The 16,556-nt window shown below is 40.4% G+C and overlaps 2 protein-coding genes across 2 annotated transcripts in view; both read right to left on the minus strand.

The window, feature by feature from the left end:
• Positions 1-4,193: 4,193 nt before the first annotated feature.
• On the minus strand, positions 4,194-5,314 carry LOC120029669 (dickkopf-related protein 1-like). The gene is made up of 4 exons (XM_038974948.1): positions 5,294-5,314; positions 4,910-5,051; positions 4,560-4,703; positions 4,194-4,447 (listed from the first exon to the last, which is right to left on the minus strand). Exons 1-4 carry the CDS (start codon positions 5,312-5,314, stop codon positions 4,194-4,196), a joined length of 561 nt encoding a protein of 186 aa, XP_038830876.1.
• A 4,606-nt stretch (positions 5,315-9,920) lies between these two features.
• prkg1b (protein kinase cGMP-dependent 1b) overlaps positions 9,921-16,556 on the minus strand; it is a 141,874-nt gene continuing 135,238 nt past the window's right edge. Inside the window, exons 10-17 of the mRNA XM_038975015.1 lie at positions 15,853-15,967; positions 14,110-14,249; positions 12,128-12,217; positions 11,875-12,016; positions 11,584-11,747; positions 11,216-11,401; positions 11,025-11,091; positions 9,921-10,904 (exon numbers count right to left, since the gene is read on the minus strand). Of these exons, the coding sequence (XP_038830943.1) occupies positions 10,806-10,904; positions 11,025-11,091; positions 11,216-11,401; positions 11,584-11,747; positions 11,875-12,016; positions 12,128-12,217; positions 14,110-14,249; positions 15,853-15,967 (1,003 nt within the window). The 3' untranslated portion in view covers positions 9,921-10,805. The remainder of the gene's footprint in view (positions 10,905-11,024; positions 11,092-11,215; positions 11,402-11,583; positions 11,748-11,874; positions 12,017-12,127; positions 12,218-14,109; positions 14,250-15,852; positions 15,968-16,556) is intronic.

Here is a 16,556-nt window from a genome sequence, read left to right on the forward strand (position 1 = left end):
GTTTGGATCACAACCCTGCATCCCCTGCCATTGCACAATAACTATTGTTGTTTTCGCAATCCAAAAATGGACCATTATAAATCAGAATCTGGGTCAGGTGGGCATCATTTGAAAGCTTGATCCATTGCCAACGCGACTAGTTAAGTTATACAATACGGTATTAGGCTTTCAAAAGGCAATTCAGAGAAACAGATGATTTTGGTGCGCATAGAATGGAGACATGAGTGAATTCATGCAGCAAATTTTCTTCACACTAAGACAAACAGGCTCATTCTGTTAAGAACAACCCAGGGTATGAAGCCATGTCATCTTGTAACTGTACATCAAACATAGTGGTTATAAAGGTTGACACTGTTTATGACATGGGTTTTATGATATGGAAATGTAAAGTGCACATTTGGCTTGCTAGTATGACATCAAAGCGGTATTTATTATAATCCTGAACGTCTCATATTTCCAAATACATCTAGTCCTCTTAATTTATAGCATTTCCTTCACTCAGACACCAAAACATTTGCAAAAGTGGCCTAATTAGCGGAGGGATGGGGGCAGCTTCTTGTCGCGTGAGGTGCTCAAGTTCAGAACGGCTGTCAGTCAAAACCCATACAACGCTGTGAAGCGCAGAACTTGAGCTCTGACATCATGTATAGAATGTTACTGTACAGCCACTGTGTTCCAATTGATGCGCTTATCAGTGTCCAAATTTGCCATTTTTAACACGTACAGTATACAGGTATTCGTGTAAAGGCCTACGGTAATGCCATCAGCTAGCTTTTACTTGAAGATTTAAATCATTTCTGTCTCTGACCAGCCTTTGGGTAAACCCACAACAGTAAAGGTGTTTGACTGTTCCTGTCTGTTTGTGTGCTGACCCCGCAGACAGCCGTCTGCTCTTCAGAAGCCCGTTCCTCTGTGAGCTCCTGTGTGTGACGCCTGACATCATTCCTGTTGGATCTTCACGTCTGTAATTTTCAAACATGGCAGTCAGGCTGCTAGTAAAAATACACAGCTGCTAGTACTGGGTCATCTATGTTAATGCTGTAAACTACTTCTGTTGTATCACTGACCCAAAAACAAAATGACCAGGATGTTTTTATGAGGAGTTATATTAAAATGGTTATGCACTTATTGCAAAAGAGTCAACACCATGCTTTTTATCATACTTATTAACATCTGACATATTGCTTGTCTTTTTGAAGTCTAACAGCGGAAATATTGTTCTCGCAGGAGTGCCAACTCCTGGAAGTGGAAAATCGTCACAGGTTATCCCTAATGAGTCACCACAGTTCATTTGCATCAGGGCACATTAATTGGTATATCCCATTCAGCCATATCAAGAGGAAGCTGTTGTGTGGCACACACATTATATCCAATAAGGTTAAATCCCCTGAATTATTCCTGTTCACAGGAAGGAGAACATATTTATTGTCACGCCACTAATGGGCAGTGGGGAGGTGGAAGTGCAGTTTTAATTACTTGTCATCTGTGCATCCTGTTTTCCCATCAAATCAACATCTTCAGTCCTTTGATGCCAACATCAGAGGGCCAAAGATAGCAACGTATCCACAGGTTGTGGGCGACAATCTCCCTTCCTTGCCTCACCAGTTATTATCTCCCTCGTTTAAATGAAAGAGATCTGTGGTGATGTCCTTACTCATACAGTAGTTTATATTACATACACTTATATTGCTTACAGGTGAGTACGTTCTTGGAAAATAACAGCCTAGCAACATCCTCATTCAGTAATAGGCAAGGTAATGGAGTAACCCCTACCCATAATATCTACATATGTTACACCTGCTTTGGGTGCAACCAAATGAAGTCGTTAGAGACTGGGGCTTTGTGCACTTGAACTCTTCATCTCCATTAAAGAGATGAGGGTTGCAGTTGAATGTTAATACATTCCATGAATAAGCCAAAGGTTCCATCAAGAAGAAAGGTTCTAGGTGAGCAAGTGGACTACGCTGATGGTCATCTTTAAGTTTCATACTGTAGATGTTTAATGATTTGTATTACAGTTGTGTGTGTGTGTGTGTGCGTGCGTGCGTGCGTGCGTGCGTGCGTGCGTGCGTGCGTGCGTGCGTGCGTGCGTGCGTGCGTGCGTGCGTGCGTGCGTGCGTGCGTGCGTGTGATCACAGATCTATTTACATTTTAGCAGATCAACTCACAATCCCATATAAAACACATACAGTATATAGAACCACGTCTTGTCCTCAACATCCAGGTCAAGGAGAAACACAGGTCTGAATGTGTGAGTTTAAAAGCACATGCTTTACCAAACACAATGCCCATTTCACGTAAATGTTTTGGTGTTTTTCTAACTCTGTTTGCAAACCTCCTGTTACTTAACTACTCTTTATGAGGGGGTATTTGAGGTAGTCTGCAAACATTCACACTGTTAAGTAGAGGCGAAATGCTATTTTATTGTATTGCACTGCAAAAGAGGATTCACGCTGTTTGCAGATTAGCTATGAGTGTATACCAGCAACATGTACTAAAAAGGGTTCCCTTTTCCTTTAGACATTTATATCAAATAGCAAGGCCCTTGTTTTGAAAATCTAAAGATGCCAACTCTTTCCCTCAAAGAATTAGCTGTTATACTGTATGTCTAGTGGTTTATTTAGAATTTTCTCCTCACCATTGTGCTATATGAGATTCCATCCACCGATGTTTTGGGTCTTCCCCACCGCCGTTGGTGGTCTCGACAAAAGCAAGGGGAAGCCTCTCTAGTACTAGCTGATGCACATGTATGGGAAGAGGACAATTGCAAACTGTATACCCTGTGCTTTGAAATGCCTACCCCTCTGCTTTGTCACGCTTGACACCTTGAAGTAAATACTTAAACTCTGCAGTTCCTCGAAAGTCGAATGTTGCATACTGAAACAACAAATGCTTGAAAGGGATGGATGTTTTGTGCACTATGTAATGGGAATGCGGAAGTATGTCCATTTAATGCATTGCCTCTTTAAAATGTAATTCATTTGTTCTGGCATCAGGCAAAGCTTGTACCCACGGTGCGCTTGTGGTCTGGGACAAGCATGACGACACTATCCCCACACATCACTCACACCTCCCTGCAAGTTCAGAGTTCAACATCAGAGTTCACTTGGCTATCTGACTAAGCTGGGAGTTAGACCCAAGCCTCCATGTGTTAGTTAGGACATATGGTTCTTCTGCTCAAGATGACCAGGCCAAAGGGAGTGTGGTGAGCCTCTCACCTCACCTCAACCTTCCCTAGAAGTCACTGTCTAAAACAGCCATACGGCATGCAGGAGTAGCAATGGGACTGGTTCTAGTGTACATCAAATTATACAGCTCACTACAGTGGTTTGATGTTAGGATTTGTAAAATAAAGGAAAGTATCACGGTGATTGCCATATAGCCTAATACATTATTTCCATAATAAGTAGCGTTTTAGAACTGTAGCAATATGCATCATTAGTTATAAATGTGGTGTATACCTTGTGTCATGTTACCTTGCAGTAGGTCATGTTTTGGAATTGGTCAGACTAATGGAACAGCCAATATCAATCCTTTGACTGCATCATTTAAATTCCACTTTCCCTTGGTAGGTCACTAAACTAGTAAATGATTACATGCAATTACAAACATCCATCTTGGCCATGTACTGTTATAATCTCCACCCGGCACAGCCAGAAGAGGACTGGCCACCACTCAGAGCCTGGTTCCTCTCTAGGTTTCTCTATAGCACTTTGTGACATCGGCTGATGTAAAAAGGGCTTTATAAATACATTTGATTTGATGCAATAATGTGCCAATTATTTCATAAGACAGTTAAATATTTTAACACTCTTTATTTCAAATAAAAATATAAATTTATATCAGAATCTATATAAACTTGTATAAATCACAGTGTTAATACATTTACAATAATGTGATAACAGCATAAAGAGCACCTTCTCTTCGAATAGTTGTGACCAAAAAATAATTAAGTGCCATTATCTATAAGTTATGTACAATACAGTAATTTACCGTAATAATCATATATGTCAAGTTCCATAGAGAAACAATCACAACTACTCTGCTATTTTTGAGTGACAAAATCAGAAGACCAAAACAAAACGGTCTCCCAATAGTAAACTCTTTCCTTTCCACTTCACTTGTCAGAAATCACATCAGTCCTTCAGTTAGACTTTCTGAAAGGCTACCGAAATCCATAGATTGCTGCTGATTCAATGTCTTTGGCAAGTGTGCAGACTTCGAGTTGCCTTGCTGTTGTGCTCCCCTCTCTGTGTTCTGCAGGACAAACCGTCTCCACAGTCACACCGCTGGAATATCTCTAAACCTTGGGTGCCTTTCCTTTTGTGCTTGGTGCAGACCTGACCGTCTTTCAACACTGGCTTGCAGATCTTGGACCAGAAATGACGCGCACAGCAAAGTCCCTCTGTGCAATCTGAAGACCTCAGGCAGTGCTTTCCTTCCAGACCTGAACAAATAAGTTAACCACATTAGCATATTGTTGGCTTTGTATATAACAAGACATATATCACTCGGAGTCCATTTACAACAGTAAACTTCATAACTGATTTGGTACACACCTTTTGGGGTTTGTGAAAGATCTTGTGTGGGCAACTTGGAGTTCAGTTCCACTGTAGAGTTTTTCTCCTGTGTATTGCTGAGTGGCACTATGTCCTCCATTCTGATGTGCTGAACCATGTCAGGATCGCCGGGTAAACACACACCTAGGAAGGTAACAAGAAGATCAAACATGAGATGATGTGCTTGAAATTACACACGTGTGTTGAATTGCTTAAATTCAACTGACTGCACTTCTCTTCAAAAGTTCAAAGCAGTGAGGAACGGCTTTAGACACATCTTCTAAGGCTCTATTGAACAGATTTGACGGTGTAATTTAACATGAAAGAGCTGGGACTTGTAGACTACTCGCCATTGCTGCACTGGTTGCCCGGGCAACACATAGTGTCCCGGATACAGCGCTTCCTGCGCCTCTTGCACGGGAGACAGGCGCCTCGGGACACAACGCATAAACCATGGTCACCGCACTCGTCATCCGTGGAGCAACTCAAAGACTGAAAGAAGCGAGGTAAATGATTAATGTATGCATTTAACTTTTTAGAATACTATCCAATTTAAATAATAGGCATATTGCTGATGTAAACTGTTCAATTTAACGGAGGGAATCTATGGTCCATTTTTAAACCTCCAATTTCAACACAATTTATAGCCTACTTTGATCAATATAAAATAGTCAACTATCAACTAAATAGTCAACTAATAGTCAACTAAATAGACAAATTGATGCTGGGCTTACCTGTATGGTATCAATTGCCATATTTTGGGTCCCGCTGTCAAATGAAAAGTCGTCAGGGCTCGCGCTTATCGGGTGACTCGGACTCGCCACTAAAGGTATGTTCTTGATGGCATTTGAGCTGAGAAGCACGGATCCAGCGCATGCAGAATCAAAGTATCCGACCAGCATGTAAAAGACAGCGGAATAACCGAATGGCAGCATCATTGCCATTGTAGAAATGGTTGTTGTATGTAAAAAATGGTACCAATTCCAAGATGCAATAGTAGCCTACAACTCGAGGGCAGATAGGTGTACTAGTAGGAGGAGTAAACTACCACTGTAATCCTAGGATTCCTGATGCAAGATTTATACATACCGAGTTGTTTGCATCCCGCCCCCAGCTATGTGTAACAAAGGGGTGGATGACATTTCAAAGGGCTCAACTCATGATGCATCCCACAGCAAGTACCCATTGGCCGGGAACCCTATTCCAAAACATGTCAAAAATGTTTGCGTACAATTACTGTCAATGACTTTTCACGAGATGACACACCGACACATTTTTCCTCTAATGGACACGTTACCCCTATTACCGTTATGCAGCTACAGTCTTTCATTTGACTCATATTTTGTTGCGCCTTAACAACATCTGGTCAGGTTTATTGATACCACTGGACATTTGCAGCCTATTTTATCCCATAAAGGTGTCACTGGTTGCACTTAAGTCAGTATTTCGAGATGATGAACATAATGGGGGCTCCATTGTGTATATTGAGTAGTTTTTCGTTGTAAGCCTATAGGCTACTGTTAATACATGTTTATACCTTTTTATAACTGAGGTTTATCAGGGGTCATCAAATGCCCCTGCAAATAGTTGCTCTTACTGACCCCAGGCGCCCCATGGTTTTTCTAATGGGTGATCATTAAAGACATTTACTCCCCATTAGCGGCATTTGATCCGTAATTGTACTGGAGGAACTTTGAAATGCACTTGATTGGAAAAACTGGCGGGGATCAAAGGGGAATATGCAAATCGTGGAGAATGAAAAGTTTACTGAATTACTTATAAATATGGGTTGATTGGCACCCCGCGATAAAGAATTCGCATCGGTCTCTCTTTCACATCGGTCTCTCTGAATTTCTTATGTAGCCTGTAAAACAATTAGACACAGAAGTAGGCCCTTCCCCTCGGATAAAGCTGCTGTCAGCCTAATTACCCATACAGCACCTCTCGTGATGATGTAGCCTATTGTGCAAATTCCAACATTGTGGCATGATAATTACGTTTCAATACATCTGTACAGAGAATTGTAAAAACTGTTGCTTGATATCGGGTTATGAAAGAAAGCCTGTCCAGTTTTTAAAAGTAGCCTGCTCTTAAATTAGGAATAGTGGATTAGAAAAAGAGTAAAAAATAAATAAATTGCAATAGTCCAAAACATCTAATTTGAAATAAGTTTAAAAAGGGGAAAATTAACTACATATTTAAAATACTATAGGGGCTTGTATCACGATTGAATAAAATACAAAAATATATTAAAGTTGTATTTTAAAGTGATTCAAATATTTTTCAAATCTTAACCATAGCCTAAATAACCGAACTAGATAATTAAGTGAAGTATTCAGGAACAAAATACGATTTAACAGTTTCAAAGTGCATGTTTACCAAATAGCCTAGGCAAAGCCTCTGAAATAAATGGCTTTGATGTTGTTGACAAAGGTTAGTTAGGCTATAATAGGCCACCACAAGACAAACGTTCAATACACTTCATTAAACGTCAATTGGCAGCATTCATCCCGATTCGTTGGTCTTTAGGCTTTGTTTTAATTGTACATCCAAAGCCTACAGTGGTGTAAAATAAAGCTTGTGTGAAGGCCCCTTTGATGGGGACAGATCAAACAGTCCTGAACCCCCATGTCTTAATCAGACTCCGGCAGCTATGGCGTTTTTACAAACAGTCCGTTTGCTCGGCTTTTAGCGGGTTTTAAAGAGACATTGTCCGCTACTCAGCAAATTAATTTGGTAGGATGCCAGGTCCGTTTTGAAATACCTGGTTGCGGCCTAATCCATTCATGCTACAATAGCCCATGTCCCTAAAGTGTTAAATAAACACACAATCCGGTTTGTGTTCGATTTAAATAATAAACGGGCAGAAAATGCACTTTATAGTTGTTAGATAAGGTAATCTTTCGCCTGGAGGGTCAGGTGTTCTGAAAGCTCCCTCCTGTGGTCAGAGTGGTTATCAAAGGAAGTAATAACAGTGTATTTAACATGTAATTCTATCAAATAAGCTGCCTTGTAGTTACAGACCCAGTACAAAATACCAGTAAAGATCAGGGAGTAAGTAACCAGAGAACAGCTTCACCAAATCAAATAAGGAGCATCATCTTTCATATTGATTGAAAGTTACATTTTATTGTAAGAAAACGGCATATAAATAGCTGGACCATTAAAAAAAGCAGCAAGCCAAGTAATGACGACCGTTTAAGTTGTTTGATCTTGTCATGCAGCATTAAAACAAATATTGAAGATATCTTTTGGATGCCATCGAGTTTAAGGCACTTTCAATAATGCCAAAAGCCATGTAATGATGTTCAGAACTGGGGTGAGCGACTTCAGTCATTCAGTGGATGATGGTGATAACATGAAAAGATCATTCAAGCTTGAGAAAATATGTCAAGATTTAATTTGACAAAACATATCCCAAATATTCAAATTAAATAATAAAAGTATAACCTATTTATACATATATATATACATACATACATACATACATACATACATACATACATACATACATATATATATATATATATATATATAAATATACATACATACATACATACATACATATATATATATACATACACACATATATATACATATTTTTTTTTAAATCAGCACTAAATATTGATGTACACAAATATTTACTTCTGGTCCTAAAATAAATAATATTCATTTGTTTTCAAGCGCAATATAAAAGTTAGAAATTATGATAATATATGTGAGGCCTGTAGAATAGCAGCCATCTTGCCTTCCATTTAGAAATTCTAATGTTCTAAGGTCCATTTTGATGGGAAAATAATAATGTGAATAGTAGAATAATCTCTGTATGACAGACTGATTGTATTTAGCCATGTATCAAAGTCCACTTGCTGCCTCCCTTTAAATTGTCAGTGTATTGACATCACCTCCTGTGGGATGTTTACATGGGATACAGCTTTTGTCAAGTTGACATCAAAAGTTGATTATTTAGCCTTTTAGCTAACCCTTACCCTAACCCTTTTCTTAACTTTAACCTAATTCTCCTAACCTGCTATGTTAATTATCATAACCTGCTGAGTAAGTTCTGCTAAACCTACAACGAAAAGTACATTTTGACAAAAGCTGTGTCCTTTCTAGACAAAACCCCTGCTGTGTCCCTCTCTGGTAAGCCTGTTTTTGTACAAGTACCAGTTTGCCCTCTAGTGGTATACACTGTTCTTTGCTGTTTCCCCACTCAATGGTTGAATCATCCCTTTGCCCCCCCCCCTCGAAGGTCGATGTCCGAGCCCCCGGGGAAATCTAATTAGCATAATTCAAAAATCCCCATAAAAAAATCTGTCATGTTTAAACTAGAGATATCTGGGTTTTTTTTGTTGTTGCATCGGATGCGTCTCAATCCACCTCATCCGCCTATGTCGCACTACTTCATCTGCTGAAAGGTCACAGAGCTAGAGCTGTGTTTGTCAGACCATGAGACATGCCAAAAATCGGTCTACTCACAAAATCGGTCTGTAGGGTCCGAATGGTTTGGCCTGCAAACTATTATAACCCCTCTATGAAAATATGAGACTCTCACGAACATGTCAATTGTTTTTCTCTAGGATGCCCACAGGACTCACAAGACTTGTCTGAAGGTCCCCGGTACCAGTAAAAAAAACGAATAATAATAATGGAAGTACTGTGTTTATGGAGACTGTTTAGTGCCAAAAATAAGGGGTTAAATACATGTTTAAAGAATAATTATTGTATATTTCCAGATCTCTCATATCTCTCAAATATAGGATAGACACTTCAGAACAAACTTCCTTTTGAATTTTTTTGCGGGGGACTATCTGTTTTTCCTGTAGTGAATCTGTTATTCAATGCGTTTGTATGGGCTAATAGCAGTAAGGCCAAATAAAATGTTTAATCAATGATTATAATTTTTTTATATACTGCAATGGGTCTTAAAATTCTAAATCAAATAGCTAAATGATCCTTGGTGTGACCTCCTTAAAACAATTCCATATAGCTTATAGAGCCCCCCCCCCCACCACCTTTTTAAAATATATATTTCCGCACTATTAGGTTGGAATAATACTGTGAAATTGTGAAAATGACGATAATGCCCTGTTAGTGTAAGAGCTGTTTGAAAATATCGGCTGAAATTTCAGCCTGTTCTGGTGGGATGGAGTTTTGGCCTGCCTGGTGACATCACTAGGTGGTAATTTAGTTAATAGACCAATAAGACAGTTACAAACCTTTCTCCCAATATAAGCTAGTTTTCAGTTTCCCCCTCCCCACTCAGACCACTCCCAGACAGTCCTAGCTAAATTCTTGCTTGAGAATGTGCGCTTTGCTAAGAAGCTATTTTTATAATTTTTTTTACAATTTTAATTTAAAACAACCAGAGTAAGGTACTTCATTGTTACCCAGAAATGATTTGATATTGATATTTAAAAAAAATGGCTGCATGTGACCTTACATGGTAACTAACTACATGTTAATACATTGAAAAGTCCAATATGTCCTTGCAATTTCTTAACACTGTAGGGCTTTAGAAAAGATCTGAACGGTGAAGGGAAGGCCAAAGTAGTTTTTATCAATCAAACAACTTTGCGCTTATAAATTGTGTAATTACATGTGTGTAATTGAAAGTGGCGTGTGTGTGTATGTGTGTTTTTTCCCCAATGGAATACAGTATGCATAATAGACAATATATCACCTTTATGTGCTGTAATCATGTGTAACATCCAAATGTATAATATGATACAAAGGAACTTGTAACAATAACACCCCCCCCCCGTTGGAATTGTGGTCCATAAACGCTACAACAGTGAGCAGGAATCTCTCCCTCTCAGTCTCAATCCACTCAGTATCACAAGTAATCACTGAAAACACTGGTATTGTAAGTGCTAACAGCCACAACAAATACATAAACCTAAATATACAAATGTGTGACAAAAATAAATCAAAAACCTCTCCATGAGGGGATCCAATGGGGGGCATGGTTGACGATGATGGTGAGAGACTGAAGAGGACTTTTGTCGTTCTAAAACGTTAGTCCCAATGCCACCTCGGAGGAGAGTGGAGCAACATTGGTGAAGGCATCTTGGTGACCCAAAGCGGTACGACTGCCCCATTCACGGTCACTGTCCGTTCACAGCATCATCAACTGTCTGTCTCGCTGTTCTCTGCTGCCAAACCCTTGAAAGGCATCCCCAGAAATTCAATTATGAGGCAGGACTAGGGAGCTACTGGAGAGGCTACTACACATGGAGGGTGGCGTTAAAAATCTGTATCCCAGCCAGACATGTCATCTGGAGGAGGGTCATCGTTGTCCTCTGGGAAACTGTCAAAGTTGCTTGTGTCAGTTGAAGACGAGACCTGATAGAGAAGAGGGGCTGGATTAATTGCATGTAATGGTTTAATAAAGGAAGTCATGCTAACACTGGCATGCTCTTCAGATGCATCATTTTAACATGAAACCGACATCTTTTTACTTACTTCAGGGATGATTGGAGGAGTCAGGGTTCCTTTCCTCAACCCTTCCCAGTTAAAGCCTTCAAACCATCTGAGATTCAAAGAGAGAAACAGAGTTATCTTTGAAAACAGAGTTATCTTTGCTGTTGTTTTTTTTGGTCTAAAGTGCAATCATGGCCATTAGCCAGGCAGGGTAAAGTACTTAATTGACTTACTTGTGCTTTTGGATATCTTTGACTCCATTTTTCAAGTTTCCAAGTCTTTCCGAAGGATTGTCCCTGCATAGTTTCTTAATCAAATTGGCAGCATTTTTGGTAATCTTCTTTGGAAATTCAATCATGTCGATTCCTCTCAGAATTATATTGTACGTCTTCATTGGATCTGGCCCTGAGAATGGTGGGCTGAAAAAGAAGCAGGAGCATTCATTTAAAACAAATATGTGGTAATTTAACCCTACATCTAGATGTGGGTGGGGTTACAGGTATGAGAGACAGAGCAGGCATTCCTTCTGATCCCAGTCACTTATTCTATTGGATATACAATAAAACCTCCTACAGCCATATCCACAAACTTCCTCCCTCACCTTCCAGTCAGGAGTTCGTACATGAGGATTCCCAATGACCAGTAGTCAGCGGAGATGTCGTGCCCCTTGTTCAGGATGATCTCAGGTGCCACGTACTCCGGGGTCCCGCAGAAAGTCCACGTCTTTTTCCCAAACCCAATCTTCTTGGCAAAGCCAAAGTCCACCTGTGAAAAGACAGGAGCGCCAATGAGATCTCATTGACTGAACACCCTTTCCCGCAGCTGCTGTAGGTCTTGAGCCATATTATTATACTGCAGGTGTGAAGGTGTCCTCAGGTCTCTGTCCACTCACCAGCTTGGCATAGCCTCTGTGATCCAGAATGAGGTTCTCGGGTTTGAGATCCCTGTAGATGATCCCTTTGGAATGTAGGTAAGCAAAGGCCTCCACCACACAGGCTGTGTAGAACCGCGTGGTCGAGTCTTCAAATGAACCTCTGCAATGTTGAAGACAATATTCACGCAAGTTAAAATGATGAAGGCAGGGGAAAGCAAGGCAACATGGTATCTTTTGAAAGTGAATTGGTTGAGAGATGCATTTCCCATACCTGTCCCTAAGTATGGTCCAGAGCTCTCCCCCAAGGCAAGCCTCCATCAACATGTAAAGATACTTGGCATCTTTGAATGTCCGATACAGCCTGAAACACACATCAAGAACATGTCAACTGTAAATTGCGTCCTTTTCTTGAGGATAATGAAGTAGTCTATCGGAAAAGATATCAGTAGAGACACCTGGCTGAGATATCTCTACATCTAGCTAGTATCTGACATCTCTACATATACAGTGCCTTCCAAAAGTATGCATATCTTCAGAAAGTATTCATACCCCTTGACTTATTCCACGTTTTGTTGTCACAGCCTGAATACCTTTTTTTTGATACACACAATACCCCATAATTATAAAGTGAACATTTTTGCAAATGTATTGAACATGAAATACAGAAATATCTCGTTTACATAAGTATTCAAACCCCTGAGTCAATACATGTTAGAATCACCTTTGGCAGAGATTACAGCTGTGAGTATTTCTGGGTAAGTCTCTAAGAGCTTTGCACCCCTGGAGTGTACAATATTTACACATTATTCTATTTAATATTCACATTGACGGGATGTAGTGGAGTGGGTCGAGAGCTTCAAGTTCCCTCTGTGTCCACATCACTAAGGACCTATCATGGTCCAAACACACCAACACAGTCATTAAGAGGGTATGACAATGCCTCTTCCCCCTCCGGAGACTGAAAAAATTTGGCATGAGCCCTCAGATCCTCAAAAAGTTTTACAGTTGCACCATTGAGAGCTTGAATGGCCCCATCACCGCTTGGTATGGCAACTACAGAGGCGCTATAGAGGGTAACGCGTACACGCTCCCTGCCATCCAAGACCTCTATACCAGGTGGTGTCAGAGAAAGGTCCTACAAACACAAATTGTCAAAGACTCCAGCCACCCAAGTCATAGACTTGCGCCAAGTCTGGGACCAGAAGGCTCCTGGACAGTTATACCCCAAAGCCATAAGACTGCTGAAGAAAGTTAATGAAATGGTTACCCAGACTATTTACAGACTATTTACATTGGTGCAAATTTTTTGCACTGACATTTTATGCACACACACACACACACACACACACACACACACACACACACACACACACTATTATCTATCCTAATTGCCTAGTCACTTTTACACCTACTTACAGTACACGTACATACTGTATTACCTCAACTACCTCATACCCCTGCACATTGACTCGGTACCGGTAATCCTTGTATATAGCCTTGTTATCATTATTTGTTTGTGTTACTATTGCCTTTAGTTTTTCTTATTTGCAAATTTGTGTACATTTTTCATACTTTTTAAATCTGTATTGTTGGGAAAGGGCATGTGAGTAAGCATTTCACAGTAAAGTCTACACCTGTTTTATTCAGCACGTGACAGCACGTTTTAGGTTATTGTCCTGCTGAAAGGTGAATTTGTCTCCCAGGGTCTTGTGGAAAGCAGACTGAAACAAGTTTTCCTCTAGGATTTTGTCTGTGCTTAGCTTTATACGGTTTTATTTTTATCCCCCAGAAACTTGAGTCCCTGCTGATGACAAGCATACCTACAACATCATGCAGTCACCACCATGCGAAAACCTCCCCTGACCTTTGTGGTTGAATCTGTCTTTGAAATACACTCCTTGATTGAGGAACTGTACAGATGTATGTGTGGGGTACAGAGATTATGTTGTCATTCAAAAATCATGTTAAACACTATAATTGCACACACAGTGAGTGCATGCAACTTATTATGTGACTTGTTACCCAAATCTTTTCTCCTGAACATTATTTAGGCTTTCCATAACATACTTATTGACTCAAGGCAATTTGTAAAAAAAATCCAAAAACATAATTCCACTTTGACATTATGTATTGCGTGTAGGCAAGTGACACAAAATCTCAATTGAATCTATTTTTAATTCAGGCTGTAACACAAGCAAATGTGGACAAAGTCAAGGGGTGTGAATACTTTCTGAAGGCACTGTATGTAGCTACCTGACAATGAAGTCTGAGTGGGCCTCCTGCATGATCTGCTTCTCGGAGCGGATGTGTTCCTGTTGCCGAGTGTCCACGATGTGCCTCTTCTTCAGGATCTTCATCGCAAAAGTTTTGATCTCATCGCTTTTTAGCTGCACCTGCAGGACACAGACGACGCAAGATATACAGCATCTCAAGGTCAACGACCACTAAAAGCGAAGTTGTAAACATGTCCTGGCTGTGCAGATCAAGTCTTAGTTGAGCCATTTTTAACATTTGTTCTGGGACCCAGTAATAGCAGATGAGTCATGGGTCTATTCGTAACTCCGGAGGACCTGAAAATAGTATGACTGGGAGCAGACATTCTTCACATTGCCTATCTCAGGGAGCACCTACATTTCCAGGGTCATTTAATCCCCGGGATGTCTAGCAATGGATTGCACTACAGTGAACACGATGACTGGAGGCAGGCGAAAGGCCACTTGTTTTTACTGAGGATGCCGCAGTGCCGAAAATAGGACAGGGCAGGGGATTCCTCTTTAGGCCAAGCTACTGGGCTTTTCCTTTGCCGCAACTCTGAGACCCCACTGGTCCGCATTGCTCCATTCTAGCACTCACTTGATCAACCCTCACTTGCTCTGTCTATCTGTTTACATGCTTTCGAGTCTTTTATGTGTCAGTTTAAGTGTATATTCATTTTTATTGACAAAATTCAAATTGTGCATTGCAATATACAGATAGCTGCCAAAATAAAGGAAACACTTGAGTAAATGAGGGATACAAATTATATTGAAAGCAGGTGCTTCCACACAGATGTGGTTCCTGAGTTAATTAAGCAATTAACATCCCATCATGCTTAGGGTCATGTATAAAAATGGCCAGTTGCCCATTATTTTGGATACTATGGCTAGAAGAAGATATCTCAGTGACTTTGTAGAGGGGGTTCAAATGAGCATAAGGGGGTGTTCTGGCAGCTCATGGTGGCACAGTGCTTTATGTTGGTGTTTCCTTTATTTTGGCAGTTACCTGTACAATGAGTCAAAAGTTTTTTCTATATTCATTCAAAATATAAATCATGAGTGTGTTTTGTGTGTAATTATAAATCAATCAATGTTACAACTAGACATAGTTGAAGTCTGGGCCTAGATTTGGTGTAGTTAATCTCACAATTCTATTAGGCCTGTACTAGAAGCAGACTGAAGTTGGAAAGTTTCAGAGAACTCCTATGCTATGTAACACTGTGGGTCACATGGCAGGGCTCCATTACCTCTTCTGCCCTCATAGTGGAAAGTTACTTCAAATAGCCCAAAGACATTCTTGCTACCTGACCTGAGACTGCTCCGTTACAGGACAAGAAGACCACGGATCCTTCCTGTCCTATATCTCCCAATTCAGTTCAAGATCTCTTTGCTCTTTATTCCCTGCCAATGGTTTATAATGAAATAGGACATGTGTCTCAAGAACTGTCTGGAAATGTAGAGCTCCAAAAAGAAGCTATTCGATGATTCAACGATGTCTGCATCTAATTACCTTCCATAGAAAATGAAATCACTCGACTACAGTAATCGCGTTCACTCTTGAGGATCTCCTAGCAATTTTACCACCATGGAAAAACGGACATTATCATCCATGGGCAACCTTGACTATTCAGTCTACCCAGTTGATACAGTATGCCAAGACATTGGGATTGGGAGTGAAACAGTGTACAAAGAGACAAAGACGTTATAAAACATATAGTACATACAGACAAACAGTACATACTTTATTTAAACATCCTACCAGCTCCACACGTCCGAAGCCTCCGACCCCCAACGTGTCAATTATGTTGAAGTCCAACAGCTTCAGGTTGCAGAAGAAGGCATTTTCCGCTTCATATCTACATTTTTTGAAGTGGAAAAAGGGAAACTTCTTAGAAGTCTGGATGGAGTAGGAGGTGATAAGTAATGACAATGGCGGGGAGGGAGCCGGGAGACTGTTCTGGCGCTCCCTCTCTTTCCGCACTGGGATAGGTAAGATCAACTCACGCATCTTGTCCACACCTTGGTCTGACCAAGTAGTGAAAAGCAATCAATCAATTGGAGCCCTCTGATAATAGTCAATAATATGGTCAATAGAACGGAAGTTATATGCCTTGCAGGACACAGTTATTGATCTGTTGCTTCACCAACACTTTCTACACAGCATCTGTAAGAGTTCTTTCTCGAAAGTGGAGTTAAGGCGCCATTTCCAGTTCACATTTCGAGGATTCGAATATAGCGTTATCTGGGTGTGGAAGATTGGTGAATTAGCCAGATCTTCAGATTTTGTCTGCATGTAATCGCAGTCCAAATACGCTTTCTCAGAGTCCTCTGCGTGTGTTGTTCAGAGTCCAGCAATTACAACCCTCAAGGTAGAAATCCTGACTTTGAAGAAACCACCCAGAGTATTGCAAACAAAGCATAGAAAATAAACAGGCATAAACTTCT

This window comes from Salvelinus namaycush, chromosome 35, assembly GCF_016432855.1.
Source record: "Salvelinus namaycush isolate Seneca chromosome 35, SaNama_1.0, whole genome shotgun sequence".
Classification (NCBI taxonomy): domain Eukaryota; kingdom Metazoa; phylum Chordata; class Actinopteri; order Salmoniformes; family Salmonidae; genus Salvelinus; species Salvelinus namaycush.

Coding starts and splice junctions, on each gene's coding strand:
- LOC120029669 (XM_038974948.1), bottom strand. CDS start 5,314: ATGGCAATTGATACCATACAG. Junction 4,704..4,909: donor GGGCAACCAGTGCAGCAATG/GCGAGTAGTCTA, acceptor TTACCTTCCTAG/GTGTGTGTTTACCCGGCGAT. Junction 4,448..4,559: donor TCTTTCACAAACCCCAAAAG/GTGTGTACCAAA, acceptor TTATTTGTTCAG/GTCTGGAAGGAAAGCACTGC.